The sequence below is a fragment of the Aspergillus neoniger genome (genome assembly GCF_003184625.1).
Source record: "Aspergillus neoniger CBS 115656 unplaced genomic scaffold BO87scaffold_21, whole genome shotgun sequence".
In the NCBI taxonomy this organism is placed as follows: Eukaryota; Fungi; Ascomycota; class Eurotiomycetes; order Eurotiales; family Aspergillaceae; genus Aspergillus; species Aspergillus neoniger.
In genome coordinates, this window is record NW_020291149.1 from 125488 (window position 1) to 140845 (window position 15358).

The following is a 15358-nucleotide window of genomic DNA, read 5'->3' on the forward strand; positions in this document are numbered from 1 at the left end:
ACTCATAGCTACAGGTCTCGAGTCGTACGCAATGAACAGACAACACTTCAACGAATGCTGACGAGACCTTCCTCCCCGTGGTCTTGCTTTCCTTTCCTCAGCAGCTTTTACCTAATTGCTATTGCTAATGAGGAAATGAATGAAGATGTCGCGATTCAGCCTTTGTCCTACCACCTCCCTGCTGATTCCGTGAGCTGCGGGTGTGAATGAGGGTTATAAAAGGGCCCTATGCTATCAGCAACATTGTTTGGAATGAGAACAACTCTCGTGTTATCATTGAACCAATTCCAAGGAAGTTGGAAGACTCCTCGAGGCGTGTATCCATGAAGGGTTCTTCTATCTTGACATGACAGATGGAGAGGAAAACCCTGCTGTTCTCCAAAAGGTGGATGAAATGTATGTCTTCATGCGCGAGTGGTTTGGTCAACCTGATGAGGTGAAGCAAGAAGTACTGTCGTCCAACTATACAGATGGGTAAGCACCACGATACTATGTCAAGGAATCATTGACTGACATGTTCTTCCCACTTTTTAGGTACAAGCCAACTGGAATCTTTGCGGGTGTCCGTGAGAATACCAGAGACGCTTATGAGACCTTGAAGGTATTTCAAGGTTTCTCTCCTATTAATTCTCAATATCTAATGCCCAGACGCAACAGGTATCTCACATGGGTATCAAAAAAGGAGCAACAAACCCCCCACCATACCTCCAAGTCCGCAAAGGAATGTTCGAGTCCTATCTAGAAGCATGCAACCAAATCGCCCTCCGCCTCCTAATCTGCCTATCCTCCCACCTAGGCCTCGACAAATCCGAAGTCCTCGAGAACTTCCACCAAGACAAGGAAGACTCCAACTCAACCCTCGTCCTCCTCAAATACCCATACCAAGAGCCCAATCTCGAATCCCATCAGATCGGACACATCAAGCACACCGATATCGGCAGTATCACCGTCCTCTTCACCGACCAATGGGGCCTACAGGTTCTATCCGCCGCAGACCAGGGTCAAAAAGAAGAACAGTGGAAGTTCGTCGAACCCCGTCGCGGATGCGCCGTGATCAACGTTGGTGATTCTCTGCGGTTCCTTTCGCAGAAGAAGCTACGCTCTTGTTTCCACCGTGTGGTCCCTGCAAAGGGACAGACGGTTGATCGGTATACCATTGCGTATTTCTTGCGGCCGTCAAACAGTGCCACGTTTGTAGATAGCAATGGGGAGTTGGTGACGGCGAACAAATTGGCATGATAGGAAGTATGAGGTTTTCAAGGCGACGCATGCGGATCAGAGGAAGGATACGATTTTGACGGGGGGGTTGGAGCCGATATCTATTTGAATACCTGGACTATCGAAAAACTAATTCATGACACTGCAATTATGCTTTGTTTCTTATTTTAAGAGCTTTATGTACACAAGCAGACAAAAAGCTATATAAAAACATACTCAAACCGCACAGCAGCATGTTAGTTTCTAGTCATGAACGAACGAAAAGTACTCAACACCTCAAAATGGTAATTTACCAGAGCATACATAGCATATTATTCCACGAGCTCAAGCTGCGTTAACTCAAGCTGCATTGCATTATGCAAAGCTTTGAAGTATGTGTGTGGGTGCCATTATACCCCACAGTCGCACATATCTCTACAGCATTTTTCCACATAGAGATCCGCAGCGACACCGCTCAAATAAGCATCACAGTACTTATAGGCGATATAATTATCCGGGAACTACTGCACGTTATTCTACAGATGAGAAGTGGTGGACAGAAAATGGAAATACTAAGTTTTTATGTAGACGTTAAGATAGTCAAAGTGGTATCTGAGAGGAAAAAGGAATGAAGGACAGCCACAGCCCCCGGGAGTGGCTCAGCTTGGGAACCATCTACTCCGTAATACTATCTTTTTGTATAGTGCATTTCATCATAGAGTACTAAGATACGACACAGGAAACCCAAGATATGAATATGAAAATGGAGTTGCATAGATAATACCTACATATATCGTAGCAAACATCACCATCAGCGACGCAACGATACTAGCAATGCTGACATGATATAGACCATCTAGTTGAGCACTATGCGTACATTTGGAACACGTTAGATATATTAATCTTATTGGGATATTGTGCACAACTCTTCAAACCATGATGCCATGAATATCTTGGTCTGCGTCGGCCCCGGGGCATGGCTGCAACGGCAGCAATGAACAAGACAGTTGCAAGGATAGATAAGAACTCAATATTGAGAGGGGATAGCAGCCATAATAGTGTAGTAAAAGAGGATTCAACTACCTTACGGCCGTATTGATCTGAAAACAAATGCTTGAACGAGATGAAGTCTGGGAAGATAATTTTCTAATGGTGAATCAGAATTACCCATCCTTTCTTGGATACTTAAAAGAAGCTACTCCTATACTTGCACTCCCAATCTATTATATACGATAGCGGGAAGGTAGTACTGTCCCACAGTAGAAGCAAAATAATATTGAGAAGTGATAGAACGCATGCAGTCTACTGCAAACCTCTCTTTCTGGAAAGCCCCTTTGCTTCATAAGCATCAATTACATATCTCCAATTGATACAGGAGTAGTTCATATTACACTACGATTCTTTTGGTACTTGCATCTCTTCTTATCGCAAAGCTTTGAGGTCATGTAAAAAGACGTCTTCGTTATCAGGGAAGCCTTCAGAGTCCTAGCTGGTTGAAACACAACTTTCTCCACAGAAAACAACCAGTGTTTAAATGTAGATACTGCCTCAGCTAACTTCACGTCGAGAGTTTCTATAGTCTGCTAGTAACTTATAGTGAAATAATCCATCAAGAACACCCGCATTGCTGCTCACAGCATTCCTCTGGAGTTAAGCCACTAATTTGGGAAGCGGTGTTACAGAACCCGCAACAGACTGTGGCTTCATCATCTGGACACTACGCAAATAGCATTAGTTGTGGCTCAAGCAAAGGGAGGCCAATCAACAATTAAATGGATGACCACTTGAAAGAAATGGATTGAAGAAAAGGAGATGTCAAGGGTTTCTTATATAAGAATTAGAGGAGTGGAGAAGAAAGGAGTCCATACGGCTCTCTTGACAACTTCGCTGTTCCGGGCTTCGACCTTGTTATTCAAGGGCGTGGCGGCTGCAGCTGCAACTAGAAAGACAAGGGACAGGATGGAGGGGAGCTTCATGTTGTAGATAGATTGGTTGATTTTGGTAGTAAGAAAGATCTTCAGTGTTCCGAAAGTGTTCCTGTGGCTTGCGAAAGAGGGACAAAGTTCAACTCCTTCATACACAATGGTGGGGAAATAAGTTATCTAATTGTGACTAGAATGACTGGTGAGAAGTACTGCTACTGGCTGCCATCTAGCTGGTAAATGATCCCTTGCTGAACCGCATTTACCCAGAATGGAAGTCCCGAAAAAGAAGGAAGCAAACTAGACGGGAGCTGAACTGAGACACGGCCAATCAATGGATATTACACAGAGGGAATAAACATAGCACTCTCTGTTGTGTTTAACCCCTTCCAGTTATGCTGCTAGGGACCACCGTATGACTCTCAAGTGGCCTGGATCACGGGCAAGACACAAGCCACCAACCAACAGACGCTTGTTGCGCGAGTAATAAGAAAGAAAGGCAATATAATATCGCCATCAAACACTTTTCCTTCCTCACGAGCAAGTAAAGACTGGATATGGGGTTGCGGGAGTGCCCTGGCGGGCTAACTGGACCCTATAATGTTATCATCACTCTCAGAGGACGTGCGTGATATCCCTTGCCTTGCCAATGAATACATTAAAAACTGGCTAAGATGATCTAGAATAAGAGGCAATGGTAAGTGAATGACTGTACGAGTAGGAGTAAGATGACTGTCAAGGGACCTGATTGCTAAACTAGACGGGATAATACGTACAGAGAAGCCCGAGTTACTGCCATACTTGCGTGTCCTTGCATTCATGAGATCCTCCATCTGTGTATCATGTTTCATGCAGTATATTATAACAGCCCCTAGAAAAATCCTGTGGAAGAGGCTCTTCAAAGACAAGCTCATAAGGAATGCGCGTATTGAGCCTGATGGCTCAGACTTTAGCCTAGCCGGGAGGAAGTGGCCCCGTCCCTGACAGCAATAGACATACTTGAAGCAGCTGAGATACCCATTTGCTTATAACCTAAACTCCAATACAAACCCCCAATGTCATGTCTTTGCATTTGCAAGACAACACAGGAAAACTCTAATCCAATAGAGACAAAACCCATGCCAAGACATAAGCAGGAGAAGTAGCAGCATACAAATAGTGACAATCTAGAGTGCTAGATCCAACACAGTCCTTCTTCACAAGCTATATAAGAAACACAACATGAAGTCTATCCAGCACCATACCACTATAAGTAGTAGTGAAGTAACTACCAGTAGTTCCCTAACACATACAAGTCGTGTGGCATCGAGCGTCGTTTCCAAGAATGGCGCCGCAAAGACTAGCACCCTCAAGTGCCTTCTTCTCATCTGGGGCAAATGGACACTAGTATATAAACATCAGTGTCCATATGTCAAGTGATAGTAAGAGTATATGATACTACTATATAGTAGTATATATATAGATTCTTGTACTGAATTGGAAGGTGGAGGGGATGGGTTCCGTACCTTCCGATCCTGTCCTGTCTGGGGCAGGGGTGAGGCTGCCACAGCGGTAATGAGAAGAGCAGTAGAGATAAATCCAGTAAAGCTTTATGTTGATTGTTTGATGGAGTCGAATAGACTTTATTGATGGGTTTCTGTTGTATAATTTTGAGAGGGGTGTTCAGAGAAAGGATGAGATGTGGGAAGATAATCGTACAACAAGGGGAGAATGATCCCTTCTGTTATAGATGGTAGAAGCCCTATTGAGCTACTATTACTACTTTTGTATCTCTGGCTATGGCTATCAAAACGGCAGACAGGTCTAGTGAATCTTTGAGGGCACACAAGGTACACAAGAAAAGGCAACTGTTCCAAAACAGGGAATAGTACGGTAATGAGACACACACGTGATTGATGGAATATGCAGGCAGACTTCATCATTACAAATGAACGCCGCTTCATTCGAAACGTGCAGTGCTACACTGGGTTGCTTACTATCTATTCAGATTACAGAAGCTAAAAGCTCACTGTGTTTGCGTTGCTGCTGCGTTGGAGGTATCGGGCTTTGGCTTGAAAGATAGTAGTCCAAATAAAGTATTCTACTCTTCCAAAGGCATCTACATCTTGTGATCAGGTCTCATATCCAAAAGCTACTGGTGATTAGACACGCTACCCAGTCCTAAAGTGATAGCAAGGTCAAAACCAATCAGGATAACATGATTAAAATCTGCACAAGGCCCAAGTGAGATTAGAGAGCGGGGTGTGATACCACGGAATAAGCAATATAACTTTGCTATCCAATCACCCTCGCACAAGACTCAATAAGAAAGACCGGGGAGGGTGTGAAGCCCTGAAGCCGGCGCATTAGTTTCAATCAGTTGAACAGTTTATATACTGAGGTATTAAACCCATGACATCAGCTTCATAAAATTGATACTCCGCCGGACTATACAACACCATCAGCCGATAAGGTTTCCGGCTGCATGACTTCTAGTTAACTAGTACTAGTATGCAAGAACCCCTCTCACGAAAGAGTACATCCACAATTCTGCTGACAGCAAGATTCAGGTTTAAACTGGCCATAAGCACCCAGGAAACCCGATGCCGCAGCACTAGCGCATTCACCATAGCAGAACTCCGAGCGATAGTCCGGACACTATATGCATGTTAGTGAGAAGTGAATCCAAGAAGAGAGATAAGAAGTATTTGACTGGAAGTCTTTGATACATACACTGAGCTTAGCAGTTTGATCGCTATTGTCGCTCAGCGGGATGGCCGCTACAGCAGCCACAAGGAGGGCAGTAGGGAGGATGGAGAAGAGTTTCATGGTGGGTTGAGGTATGATTGGTTGGTTTAAGGTTCTCGTAATTCAGTAGATGTAGGTTATAATGGGGTTGGGAGGTTTGATTAGGGTTGAATACTACAACTTTATGTTGGGGAAAAAGGTTCTCCTTTATATAGTTGGGCAAGAATCTATCTTTTTGGTCTGAAAACCAGGATATCATTGTTCTCGTTACCCAAATAAGTGGGAATCAGCCGTTGTAGGCTATCATGACTCGTATATACCAGTCCAAGTACGAGAAAGAAAAAGCAATGAAGATAAACTCGGAGTGTAGATGTTCCGAGTTGATTCCCCGCGTGGCAGGTGGAGAGATTATCAAAGGGTGAGATAAGAGAGGAGAAAAAGGAATATGCTTAATGGAAAAAGCAGACCCCGCATGAATGCATGGACGATGGATCTTTGGTGATCTCATATGCAGGTAAGTGCGGAGATGAATCAACGTCTTCATGCTAAATCTACGATGTAGTGGTTAGAGCATGAAATTTGTCACTAGATCCGGATAGGCTTGAGCAGTGACACTCAATGCTATATAAGAAAAAGAAATATTCTGTTATTTACTAAGTAGCTATTCATAGGGCATAAGTAGAAGATATAGAAATAGTGGTAGTTTGATGACTGAAGGCCATGATAATATATGACCCTCAGTCCGGTGACAGCAATCCATCAGGATATCAAATGCGCATCACCGCTGAAGATGGACATAAGGAAAGCACATTTAAAAGCTCATGAGATCTAAACAACCCATTAGCAATTTGATACTATAAAGAAGAAAGAAAGGATAGAATTGAGGGAATAAACAACTTACCTCTTCCAAACAACGACCGCTTGGCCCAATCCATGGCCAACATACACCTCGTTCTAAAGCTGACACTCTCAGCAAAGTAAACACTGCGCCAGAGGTACATCGCCAGGACACCACCGCTAAAGTTCAAACCGCCAAAGTCGAAGATAGCAGCGTTACTGATGTATGCCAGACTTCCCAGATGCTTATACTTGAAAGCCTTGTAGCATGCCTCGTCCAGATCACCATAGTCAATCTGGTTGGCCTGCATACCCGGCAATGCAGCCGCAATCTTAGTCAGCTTGCGGCCCAGGTACTCGCCCTGCTGGTTCGCGCGCTGCGCAGTAGCAGGCAGGGAAGTGAGCTTCGTGTCGATCTGGTGCAGGAGTTCGGAGAGTTCGCCGAACTCAAGAGTACCGGACTGGTCCTTGTCGTATTGCTCGAAGAGCTTGTCCAGACGGCGGAGGTGGTTCGAGGCTTGAGGGAAACGCTTGCGGATGCGAGTTGCTACTTCGCGCCATTCGCGGAAGGTCAGGTGCAGCTTCTCGGGGTCCTTGCCCTTCTCCCAGGCGATGGTGCGCAGGAAAGACATGATGTTGCCGGCGAGGTTGTTCTGGACGGTGGAGCAGTCGCCAATGGCGTAGACGTCACCGAGGGGTGCGCCGATGAGACGAAGGTGAGAGTCGGTTTCGAGGGCGTGCTTGTTGTTCTGGGATTCAAGCTTGTCGGAGAGGCGCTTGCAGAGGTCGGCACGGGCTGGTTAAAGGTGTGAGTGTTTCTGTAAAATAAGTGAGAGGTGGAGTTACGTACCGACACCCGTAGACCACAGGCAGAAGCCCATGGGGATCTCCTTCAGGATGCGCTTGCCGTCTTCCTCTTGCGTGAAGAGGACACGGTCGTCGCGGACCTCCGCCACTCTGGCATTCGTCAATACATCGACGTGATCGCGAGCGAAACGGGACTGTGTGGTCGGTCAGTTCTGATGACTCCTGGATTGACAAATGGGGACACTGGACTGACCTCAGCATAGCGAGAGAGAGCCTCATCGTAGGTGTTCAGAATGTGACTACGGCTCTGGATAATGTGCACGGAGATCTCGTTCCGAAGGATCTTAGGGAAGGAGTAAAGAAGGTCCTCGTTGAGCAGATCGAACAGCTCCGCGGCGAACTCAACACCCGTCGGGCCTCCACCGCAAACAACAAAGGACAAGAGACGCTTGCGCTCGTCATCACTAGTCGTCGGCAGGCAGGCAAGTTCCATGTTCTCCAAAACCTTGTTCTTAATCTTCCGGGCATCGTCGATCGACTTCAGGAAGTGGCAGTTGTCGAGTCCCTTAACGCCGTGAGGGTTGGTAACACAACCTATAGAATCGGAGAATTAGTTTCACGGAATATAACTCCAACGGAAGAAAAATAAGTTTCGAACGTACCAACACCGATTACTAGCTTATCATAAGGCAAATAGAACCTCTGTTCCTTGCCATTGGCATCAAGTTGAGACACCTCGACCAACTTCTCGGAAAAGTCAACGTCCTGCGCCTCACCCTTGAGGAAATGTCCGTGCACCCGCTGCACGATCCGACGAACTGGCTCAACAAGCGACCTCAATCCCAAAGTTCCCACAGTCGCAGACGGCAACATCGGAGTGAACAGGAAGTAGTTGGTAGGGGACACGACCGTGACATGGTAGTCGCCAGGGTTGAGATGCTTCAGAAGCGCGATGCTACCCCAACCGGTACCCAGGATGACCAGACGGGGCTTGTCCTTCTGCCCCAGCTTAGCCTCCGAATCACTATCTCCAAGCAAGACCTCCGCGATGGGGAGGTTCTTAGGTCCACCGCGCCGGGGATTTAGCGCCAATTCCGAAACGGGAATATCTTCCGCACTCGAGTGTTCGCGGTAGGTGGATGCATCGTAGATGAAGAACGCCACGACGGCAGCACCGCTCATGACAATGAAGCCGCCGCAGTAGGCAAAGGACTTGAAAATGGCATTGCGGAAGGAGGACCTCCGAGGAGGTTCGCTGGCTTCAGGGATTGTAGAGTTATGCCGGACGGTGTATTGCGGGTTGAAAAAGGCACGCGACGCCAAGCATTGAGCTGTCGCGGTGCGATGAGGTAACCGGGTTCGGGAGGCAGCGAGGCCTGCTGATGCTGGAGACTTCGAAGACTGATAGCGACGAGATAGAAGGGCTATTCTTTTCAAGGCATGAGGGTCCGGACGACTCCGGAGCAGCGCCGCGCTCATGGCGTCTAAGCTGACAGGAGGAACGAGCGGTCACTGCGAAGGGGCCCGGCTGGAGACAATCGACCCGCGAAGAGACTCAATGGCACGGGAAAGAGGAAAGGAGGAAAGTAACAAGGAAGGATGACACCAAAGTGGCCGTGGAAAAGAACAGCGAAAGAGACACACCGACTGCGAGAAGAAGAGGGAAGATTCAAGGAGGAAGAACAACACTTTGAAACCACTGCACCTCGACGTCATCTGGCCAAGCCCACTTGGACCCGCTCGGCCTGCAGGGCCCGGCTTGGCGCCATTTGCTCGATCGGAAAAGTTATACAGAATTAGGTAGTTTTACACCATTTTATTTTTGTTTGTTCTCATTGTTTGTTTATTTAATTTCATCTAGTTACTAGGCATATGGTATTGTCTTAAAGATATGGTCATCTCATCACACATAGGAAAGAAAGAATATAATAATAATAATGTCAGTACGCCTCCCACCCACCGTTGTAAGTAATACCTCGTCGGCATTCCGAACGCCAGTCCCGATCCCATAAATGCATCCTCTTGGGTAGATAAGTAGATAATAGACAGCCAAAAAATACACGGGTCATGGTGCCAACCCGATCAACGGTCCCGGCACCTCTTCTAATTCCAGTCCGACTCTTCTGCTCCTGGCTCCGTACTGGCCCGTTTCTTGCCAGAGCCAGGCTTTCGGCCCCGGGGACGCTTGACAGGACTCTGTCCGGACATGGAGTTCTTGCGCTTCCCCGGCCGGGGTCCACCAGCTGTGCCCCAACCGGCTGCCGGGTCATCCATGTCGGTGGCCGCGTCCAGATTGTCCCCCTCGGCATCTTCATCACCTCCAACCTTGAATTCGTCGTCGATGTTAAGCAAAGTTGCAAACTCGCGGCACTTATCGATCATGCTCTGCTCGCTGCTCAAGGCGTTCATATTCCGAGCGATGGCATCCCAAAACTTGTCACCAGTCACGCCGTGGACCTTCGTGGCTGACTTGCTGAGCTCCTTCGATGCAGCTTTGGCCTCTTTGACGCGTGCGTTCGCTGTGACACCATATAAGCGGCGGAGATAGGTCCGTGCTTCCCAGAGCATGGAAAGGGATGCAGCAGCAGTAGCCAAAAGCCGCAGGGTAGCGGGATTATACTGCTGCAAGGGTGCCAAATTTTCTGAACCCTCTGGTGCAGGAGCAGGCATTCCCTCCACGGTAGTGGGCTCCGCCTTAGCAGTAAAGATGTCGGTCTCAATCGAGTGGGCGACAACTGTCCCAGTCGCAGACACAATGCGTTCCATGCAGCCGATTGTCGGTACGAGTTCGGCAAGTTGGTTGTAATCGAAGAACGCGAGGTTCTGCGCCACAAACCGCGATAGTAAGAGATGCTCGGGCGGGTCACCAGTGGCTTCAAGCTTTTTCAGTTCAAAATCAACTTTCGAGCACAAGTTCGAGAGAAACTTTCTCTGGTAGCGACTGTTGCTGATTTTAATGATATCAAACAGCGGCGCAAGTTTGGCAATGTAGGGGCGGCTTGATGCACCACTGGGATCTCCGACGACATCGCGCTGGTAGTAGAAAGCTTCCTGAACAGCACGCATGTATTCTCTTTCGAACATCGACTCGTACTGCTGGTGAAGCATCTTGTGAGTATCAAACGCAACCTTTGCAATCGCTGGAACAGTTGATGTCTCCAACGAGACAAGGACGCCAGCACATTCCTTAGGGTGAACCAGTCCTTGACGGTTGATACTAGCAATCAGCTCAATGGCAGTCAGAGCGTACGAGTCTTGCCGCGATTGTGCAACTCGAAGCATGCTCCGCAGAAAGTGCTGAGCAATCAAAGCAGCGGCACCGTCGTTGTCGCTGGCCTTCAAAGACCCTCCTAATCGCGTGGCGCTCTCTTGCTCGGCGATCTCAGCAGCAGGTAGCACAGTCTTCTCGGCCTTGCCTTCGTGCATTGCGAAAAATTCCGAGAATGACCTCAGCACAATGTTTTGCAGACTCGGGTTATCTTCCTTGAATACCATGGACAGGATCTGTCTTGGGCTATCACGACTGAACTGGCCTGGCCAGGACTGGCAAATGGATCCCAAACTCTCCAGTGACATGACTCTCAGTTCAAGCGGTTGTTTCTGAACGGTGAAGGGTATAATGGCATCCACCATTAGACCAGCCACTGAACCCCCGCCCCACGATGGAAAAGCATTCTTGAAATGCGGCTCGTACTTTTCAAGATCGCAGTGTCTGCCAACACAGCCTGCAATGCGAATGTAGCTTTTGGCTCTGGCTAAGACTGCCGCGTTTGCACTATCCGAAAGATCTATGTTTTTGTAGTGCTGTATCGGTTTCAGTACGGAAATGGTTAGCTTTACCAGCCGGTCAGTATTGTGCAGAACTCCGTTGATAGTCCAGAGGCACGCCATCACTTCATTCAGCTCTGAGCGAGCAAGCTTGGCAACGCTTTTAAACAGGTCGTTTTGCACCTCTCTCAACAGAGTATTGTGGGCGGACGACAAATATGGCAATACACATCGGTAGATGACCACCACAGAGCGGAAAAGGAAAAGATCCTCCGCCGTGGCCAAGTGTCCAATGTAAGGATGCAAAGTCTCCAGTTGGTCAGGCCGGAACAACTTTGCGTTGGCCTTTGCAAAAACGGTGATTGTCTGCAAAAGCGCTTGCTGGAATTCCTTCGTCGAATCGGTACCTTCGACCAGCTTTTCGAACATTGTAGAGACCATTGCTTTGCATACTTTGAAGTTCAAAGACGCTGTCTTGGAGGTTTCGGATAGAACCTTCTTGAGACAGTTGTTCAAGGTGTCGAGCGCTGTTTCACTTCGCTGAACCAGGCTGACTATGAGTGTCACCCTCTCATCAAGACCGACCTTTAGTTTCGGGCCATCCTGAGCAGAGTCGATGAGTCCGTGGAAGGGAGTGAGCCAGATTTCCTCGAATGTTTGTCGCGCCAAAGTCGCCACACTATCTTCCAAGTCGCCCGTACGTTGCAGAAAGCTATCCATGATCGCAAGCTTCAGCTCAGTACGCGACGTATTGAGGTAGATATCCTTCAACAGTCCGATGCAGCGCTTCCGTACACCGGCAGTCGGATCAGCGGCGCAGGTCAAGATAGCCCGACAACCGTCCTCTTCCAGCTTCGGCTTCAATGCAATGCATTTTGCGATCAAGGACAACGCGGAATCGCGGACCATTGGAGATGCATCAGTGGCGCAGCGGAGAATTACCCGCATGACCGAAGCATCTCTATCGAGAAGACTTGGATCCTTCTCGAGCATGTAGATTACACTCTTCAAGCTACGACTCCGGACTTTGGCCTGGTCACTCGCAATCGAGTTGAGCAAAACTTTAAGGATAGTGTCGAAAGCCTTGCAGAACCCTGAGTTCAAGACAGTCAGGATGTATGCGAACTTGCCATGTGCCGTAGGCACGGTATTGAATTGCCTAGAAACGAATCAGTAAGGTGCCCTGAGCCTCAATGAAACGTACTCACCTGTGCGTCTCGAGCCATAATGGGTCAGAGAAAAGATTGGAGAAGAGTGAAACCAGGTCTTCGGTCGCGTCGTCGTACATGACTTCGTCCTTGTCTTCAGAGTTGTAGTAAACGGAACAGAAGGTTTTGGACCACTGGGTAAGATAAAATCCACGAGCACTAGCAAGCTGCCAGTTGTCTACACTGCGGTCTTGAATGAAATACTCGAGCGTCATCCGATAAGGGCCTTCGGCGACAACGAGGTCTTGTGGATGCAAAGCGCGGCTCGAATACTCTTCGAACAGCTGTTTTAGGGATTCGCCGAGATCGCTATCAGACTCCTCCATGGCGGGTAGCAGGTGTTGAGCAGTCACTATAAGATCAGAGATGGCAGAGCCCATCCATCCCAGAAGCTCAAGAGCCATGCTTTTCGCTGTCGCAGAGCTTTTGTCCTGTTCGGCGATGCCAACCATGTGAGAGGCCATAATACGAAGAAGCAATTCCGCAGCCGGCCAATCTGTGGAACCTAGGACGCTGATCAAGTCCTCGGTAAAAAGGTCGAAAATATTTCGATAAGGCTGATCGCCAGTTTTGGTAGATGTCATCGCTCGTTGAACGATGAATTTAACAATGTACTGGGCACTGCGTACTGCGTTATCATGTAGACGGTTAACCTTCGTTGCAAGCTGCTCCATGGACATGTTCGGCTGGTCATCATCTACTCCCTGGCTATCACCAAGCACTTCGTCATCGTCCTCATCGTCGGCCGATCCAGGTGGCTTGCGCCTCATTCGAGACGCCCTTGAGTTGGGAACGTCCAAAGCCGTCGTCTGCACCAGTTGCATGACCAATGCAGTCAGAAGTTGAATATTCTTGCCGTCAGCAAGTTTGAACTGCCTGGCACTCTGCCGGGTAGATGGAAGCTTTTCGAGTGATACAAGGATTTCGTCTAGGATGTATGGGCGCTGGGCGGGATACTTGGAGAAAATCTTGGCCAGTACATCCATGGCTCCACGTCGAACCGACTCGTATTTTTGGACACCGACAGTAGAGTCCTTCTCCGTGTGAGAGTTCTCGACGAATATTAACTTAGCTGCGAAGAACTCTGCGGCGGTGACTGTTCCTTCTGAGACGTCAATCCGCGAGAGGAAATCTGCGAAGAGAGCAAGTACTTTTTTGCTTTGCTGGATTAAGGAACCAAGAACCCGTTTCTGAGCAGAGAAGAACTCAAAATACTTCGCATCCTTGCCTCCAGGACGTGCCTGGACAGCCGGGATGATACAGTGATCAAAGACTTGGTTAAAAACATTCGGTATGGCTTCAATCAAATCCTCTGGACAAAGATCTCGTTCCGTCTGGGTCCCAGACATGGTTTGTAGAAGACTCCCAATAGCAAGAAGAGCATTTTGCATGTCATCCAATTTTCTTAACCAATCCTGTGTTTCAGACTCATTCGAGGGATCGTCTATTCTCAGATCCGGCGATTGGGCAGCAATGATTGGCTTTTCACAAAGCTTCTGGATCCTATTAAGATAGTCTGATGGGATATCCTGGAGTCGATTGTACCCAACCACTTTCTTGATTGCCTTCTGTAGCCGCGTATGGGCATCGGACGAAAGGATAGGTCCGTTCACCTCGAGTGCATGAGGTGTAGTAAAAACCACGTTTGTCTGTTCGGCAGCCGCACCGGAGGATGTACTAGGGTCGAGCTGATCCTCCGACTCGAAGATCTCATGAAGCATGTCCTGCAATTTGACTAGGGCAGCATCTGCCTCTTCCTTTTGGTCTTTCAGTCGGATGGCCGTAAGATTCTCGCCCCCATCAGCATTAAGCTTTCTCTTCTTCGACATGCCGTGTTCGTCTATGTGGTGTATGTGGTGTGGCAGTGGTTTGACGGGGATGACTACCGACAGTTCACTTGTCTGTTGACTCGGTCGGGAGGAGGGTGTGGGTGCAGGTCTATGTGCGACGGAAGGTTGCTTTTCGTTAAAGGAAGTGGGCTTTTGCGGCGGTTCTATATCATCAGGCGTAGGATCTGTACATTGTCAGTTCACTTCTGAAGCCCCTGTGAAGCGATAAGCCCTACATCGAAAAGCAATATCCGTAGCGTCCAACATCATCTTCGCAAATGAGCCAAGCTTGTTGCTGCTGGCGACATGGTCGTTGGCCGCTGTCGAAGGCGATTGCTGAGCGCTAATCGAGCTTGTCGGCAGCTTGAACTTGCTACCGGAATAGGTGAGCATATGATATAAGAATGAAGCATTAATGAGGCTCACAATTCGGTCAACTGATCACCATCCAACAACTGCTGCAAGTATTCCCGAGATGTCTCCAAGCGATTCGACTCATCCCGTCCCGATTGGATTTCGCCATTGAGTTGAGTTAATGCTGTACGGCCGGACTGGAGGATGTGATTAATGGAGGTCGTATTGGGGGGTCGACCGACGTCCGGGCGTAGGATGCAATCTTAAGGAGACAAGTCAATCAATTAGTTAAAGTTCACTTTTTTCACAGAAAGGGTTTATCTCAGTCTGACCTAAACCGAAGATCGGTGAGCTGGACATGGGAGAGTATTGCAACGCCTCCTCCACAGCCAACGGCCTTTGCCAGCGGCGAGCCTGCCCGCTGGGAGCATGAGCTTGCGCTTGAGGATGGCCGTTGATGACGACCTGAACGGCCGGATGCCAGTTTTGAGCCATGGCGGCGGGTATCCCTACTGGGAAGCTAAAGATGGGTTGAAAGAAGATCTATGACGGTAGCTTAGACATGCCCTCCTCAGAGACATGGCTATGGGAGCAAGGAGAATGAGAGACCACCCCCGATAAACGCCTGATCATCCAAAGATCTCCATGGCAAACCAATGCAATAATTAATGCCAGGCACGGTTCTCTTGCCGCTGCCGCGCCTCACCGC

General features: G+C 48.4%; 4 protein-coding genes across 4 annotated transcripts; 1 reads left to right on the top strand and 3 right to left on the bottom strand.

Moving 5' to 3' along the window:
• The first annotated feature begins 150 nt into the window (after nt 1–150).
• On the top strand, nt 151–1364 carry BO87DRAFT_460032 (Clavaminate synthase-like protein). Its single transcript, XM_025628988.1, has 3 exons — nt 151–474; nt 535–601; nt 658–1364. The coding sequence occupies exons 1-3, from the start codon at nt 347–349 to the stop codon at nt 1237–1239; spliced, it is 777 nt and encodes a 258-aa protein (XP_025478467.1). The 5' UTR covers nt 151–346; the 3' UTR covers nt 1240–1364.
• Nucleotides 1365–4214: 2850 nt separating this feature from the next.
• Nucleotides 4215–5927, bottom strand: BO87DRAFT_387747 (uncharacterized protein; the record flags this gene model as incomplete). The annotated part of the gene is made up of 9 exons (XM_025624827.1): nt 4215–4322; nt 4364–4365; nt 4412–4502; nt 4625–4706; nt 4818–4839; nt 5096–5098; nt 5129–5169; nt 5629–5756; nt 5832–5927. 9 exons carry the CDS (start codon nt 5925–5927, stop codon nt 4215–4217), a joined length of 573 nt encoding a protein of 190 aa, XP_025478468.1.
• Nucleotides 5928–6472: 545 nt separating this feature from the next.
• On the bottom strand, nt 6473–9147 carry BO87DRAFT_377603 (putative NADH-ubiquinone oxidoreductase 64 kDa subunit). The gene is made up of 5 exons (XM_025623591.1): nt 8153–9147; nt 7744–8084; nt 7534–7684; nt 6748–7479; nt 6473–6674 (listed from the first exon to the last, which is right to left on the bottom strand). Exons 1-5 carry the CDS (start codon nt 8967–8969, stop codon nt 6658–6660), a joined length of 2058 nt encoding a protein of 685 aa, XP_025478469.1. The 5' UTR covers nt 8970–9147; the 3' UTR covers nt 6473–6657.
• A 210-nt stretch (nt 9148–9357) lies between these two features.
• BO87DRAFT_460034 (putative sister chromatid cohesion protein Mis4) lies at nt 9358–15266 on the bottom strand. Its single transcript, XM_025628989.1, has 5 exons — nt 14982–15266; nt 14722–14911; nt 14532–14668; nt 12467–14480; nt 9358–12417 (listed from the first exon to the last, which is right to left on the bottom strand). The coding sequence occupies exons 1-5, from the start codon at nt 15142–15144 to the stop codon at nt 9594–9596; spliced, it is 5328 nt and encodes a 1775-aa protein (XP_025478470.1). The 5' UTR covers nt 15145–15266; the 3' UTR covers nt 9358–9593.
• Nucleotides 15267–15358: the final 92 nt, after the last annotated feature.

What these genes read in the sequence shown, in the direction of transcription:
- BO87DRAFT_460034 (XM_025628989.1), bottom strand. Translation starts at nt 15,144, where the DNA reads ATGGCTCAAAACTGGCATCCGGCCGTTCAGGTCGTCATCAACGGCCAT. An exon ending in CTCACCGATCTTCGGTTTAG is followed by an intron (nt 14,912 to 14,981) that starts GTCAGACTGAGA and finishes TGTCTCCTTAAG; the next exon opens with ATTGCATCCTACGCCCGGAC. An exon ending in GGTGATCAGTTGACCGAATT is followed by an intron (nt 14,669 to 14,721) that starts GTGAGCCTCATT and finishes CTATTCCGGTAG; the next exon opens with CAAGTTCAAGCTGCCGACAA.
- BO87DRAFT_460032 (XM_025628988.1), top strand. Translation starts at nt 347, where the DNA reads ATGACAGATGGAGAGGAAAACCCTGCTGTTCTCCAAAAGGTGGATGAA. An exon ending in TCGTCCAACTATACAGATGG is followed by an intron (nt 475 to 534) that starts GTAAGCACCACG and finishes CCCACTTTTTAG; the next exon opens with GTACAAGCCAACTGGAATCT. An exon ending in ACGCTTATGAGACCTTGAAG is followed by an intron (nt 602 to 657) that starts GTATTTCAAGGT and finishes CAGACGCAACAG; the next exon opens with GTATCTCACATGGGTATCAA.
- BO87DRAFT_377603 (XM_025623591.1), bottom strand. Translation starts at nt 8,969, where the DNA reads ATGAGCGCGGCGCTGCTCCGGAGTCGTCCGGACCCTCATGCCTTGAAA. An exon ending in CTCTCTCTCGCTATGCTGAG is followed by an intron (nt 7,685 to 7,743) that starts GTCAGTCCAGTG and finishes CCGACCACACAG; the next exon opens with TCCCGTTTCGCTCGCGATCA. An exon ending in CCTGTGGTCTACGGGTGTCG is followed by an intron (nt 7,480 to 7,533) that starts GTACGTAACTCC and finishes ACCTTTAACCAG; the next exon opens with CCCGTGCCGACCTCTGCAAG.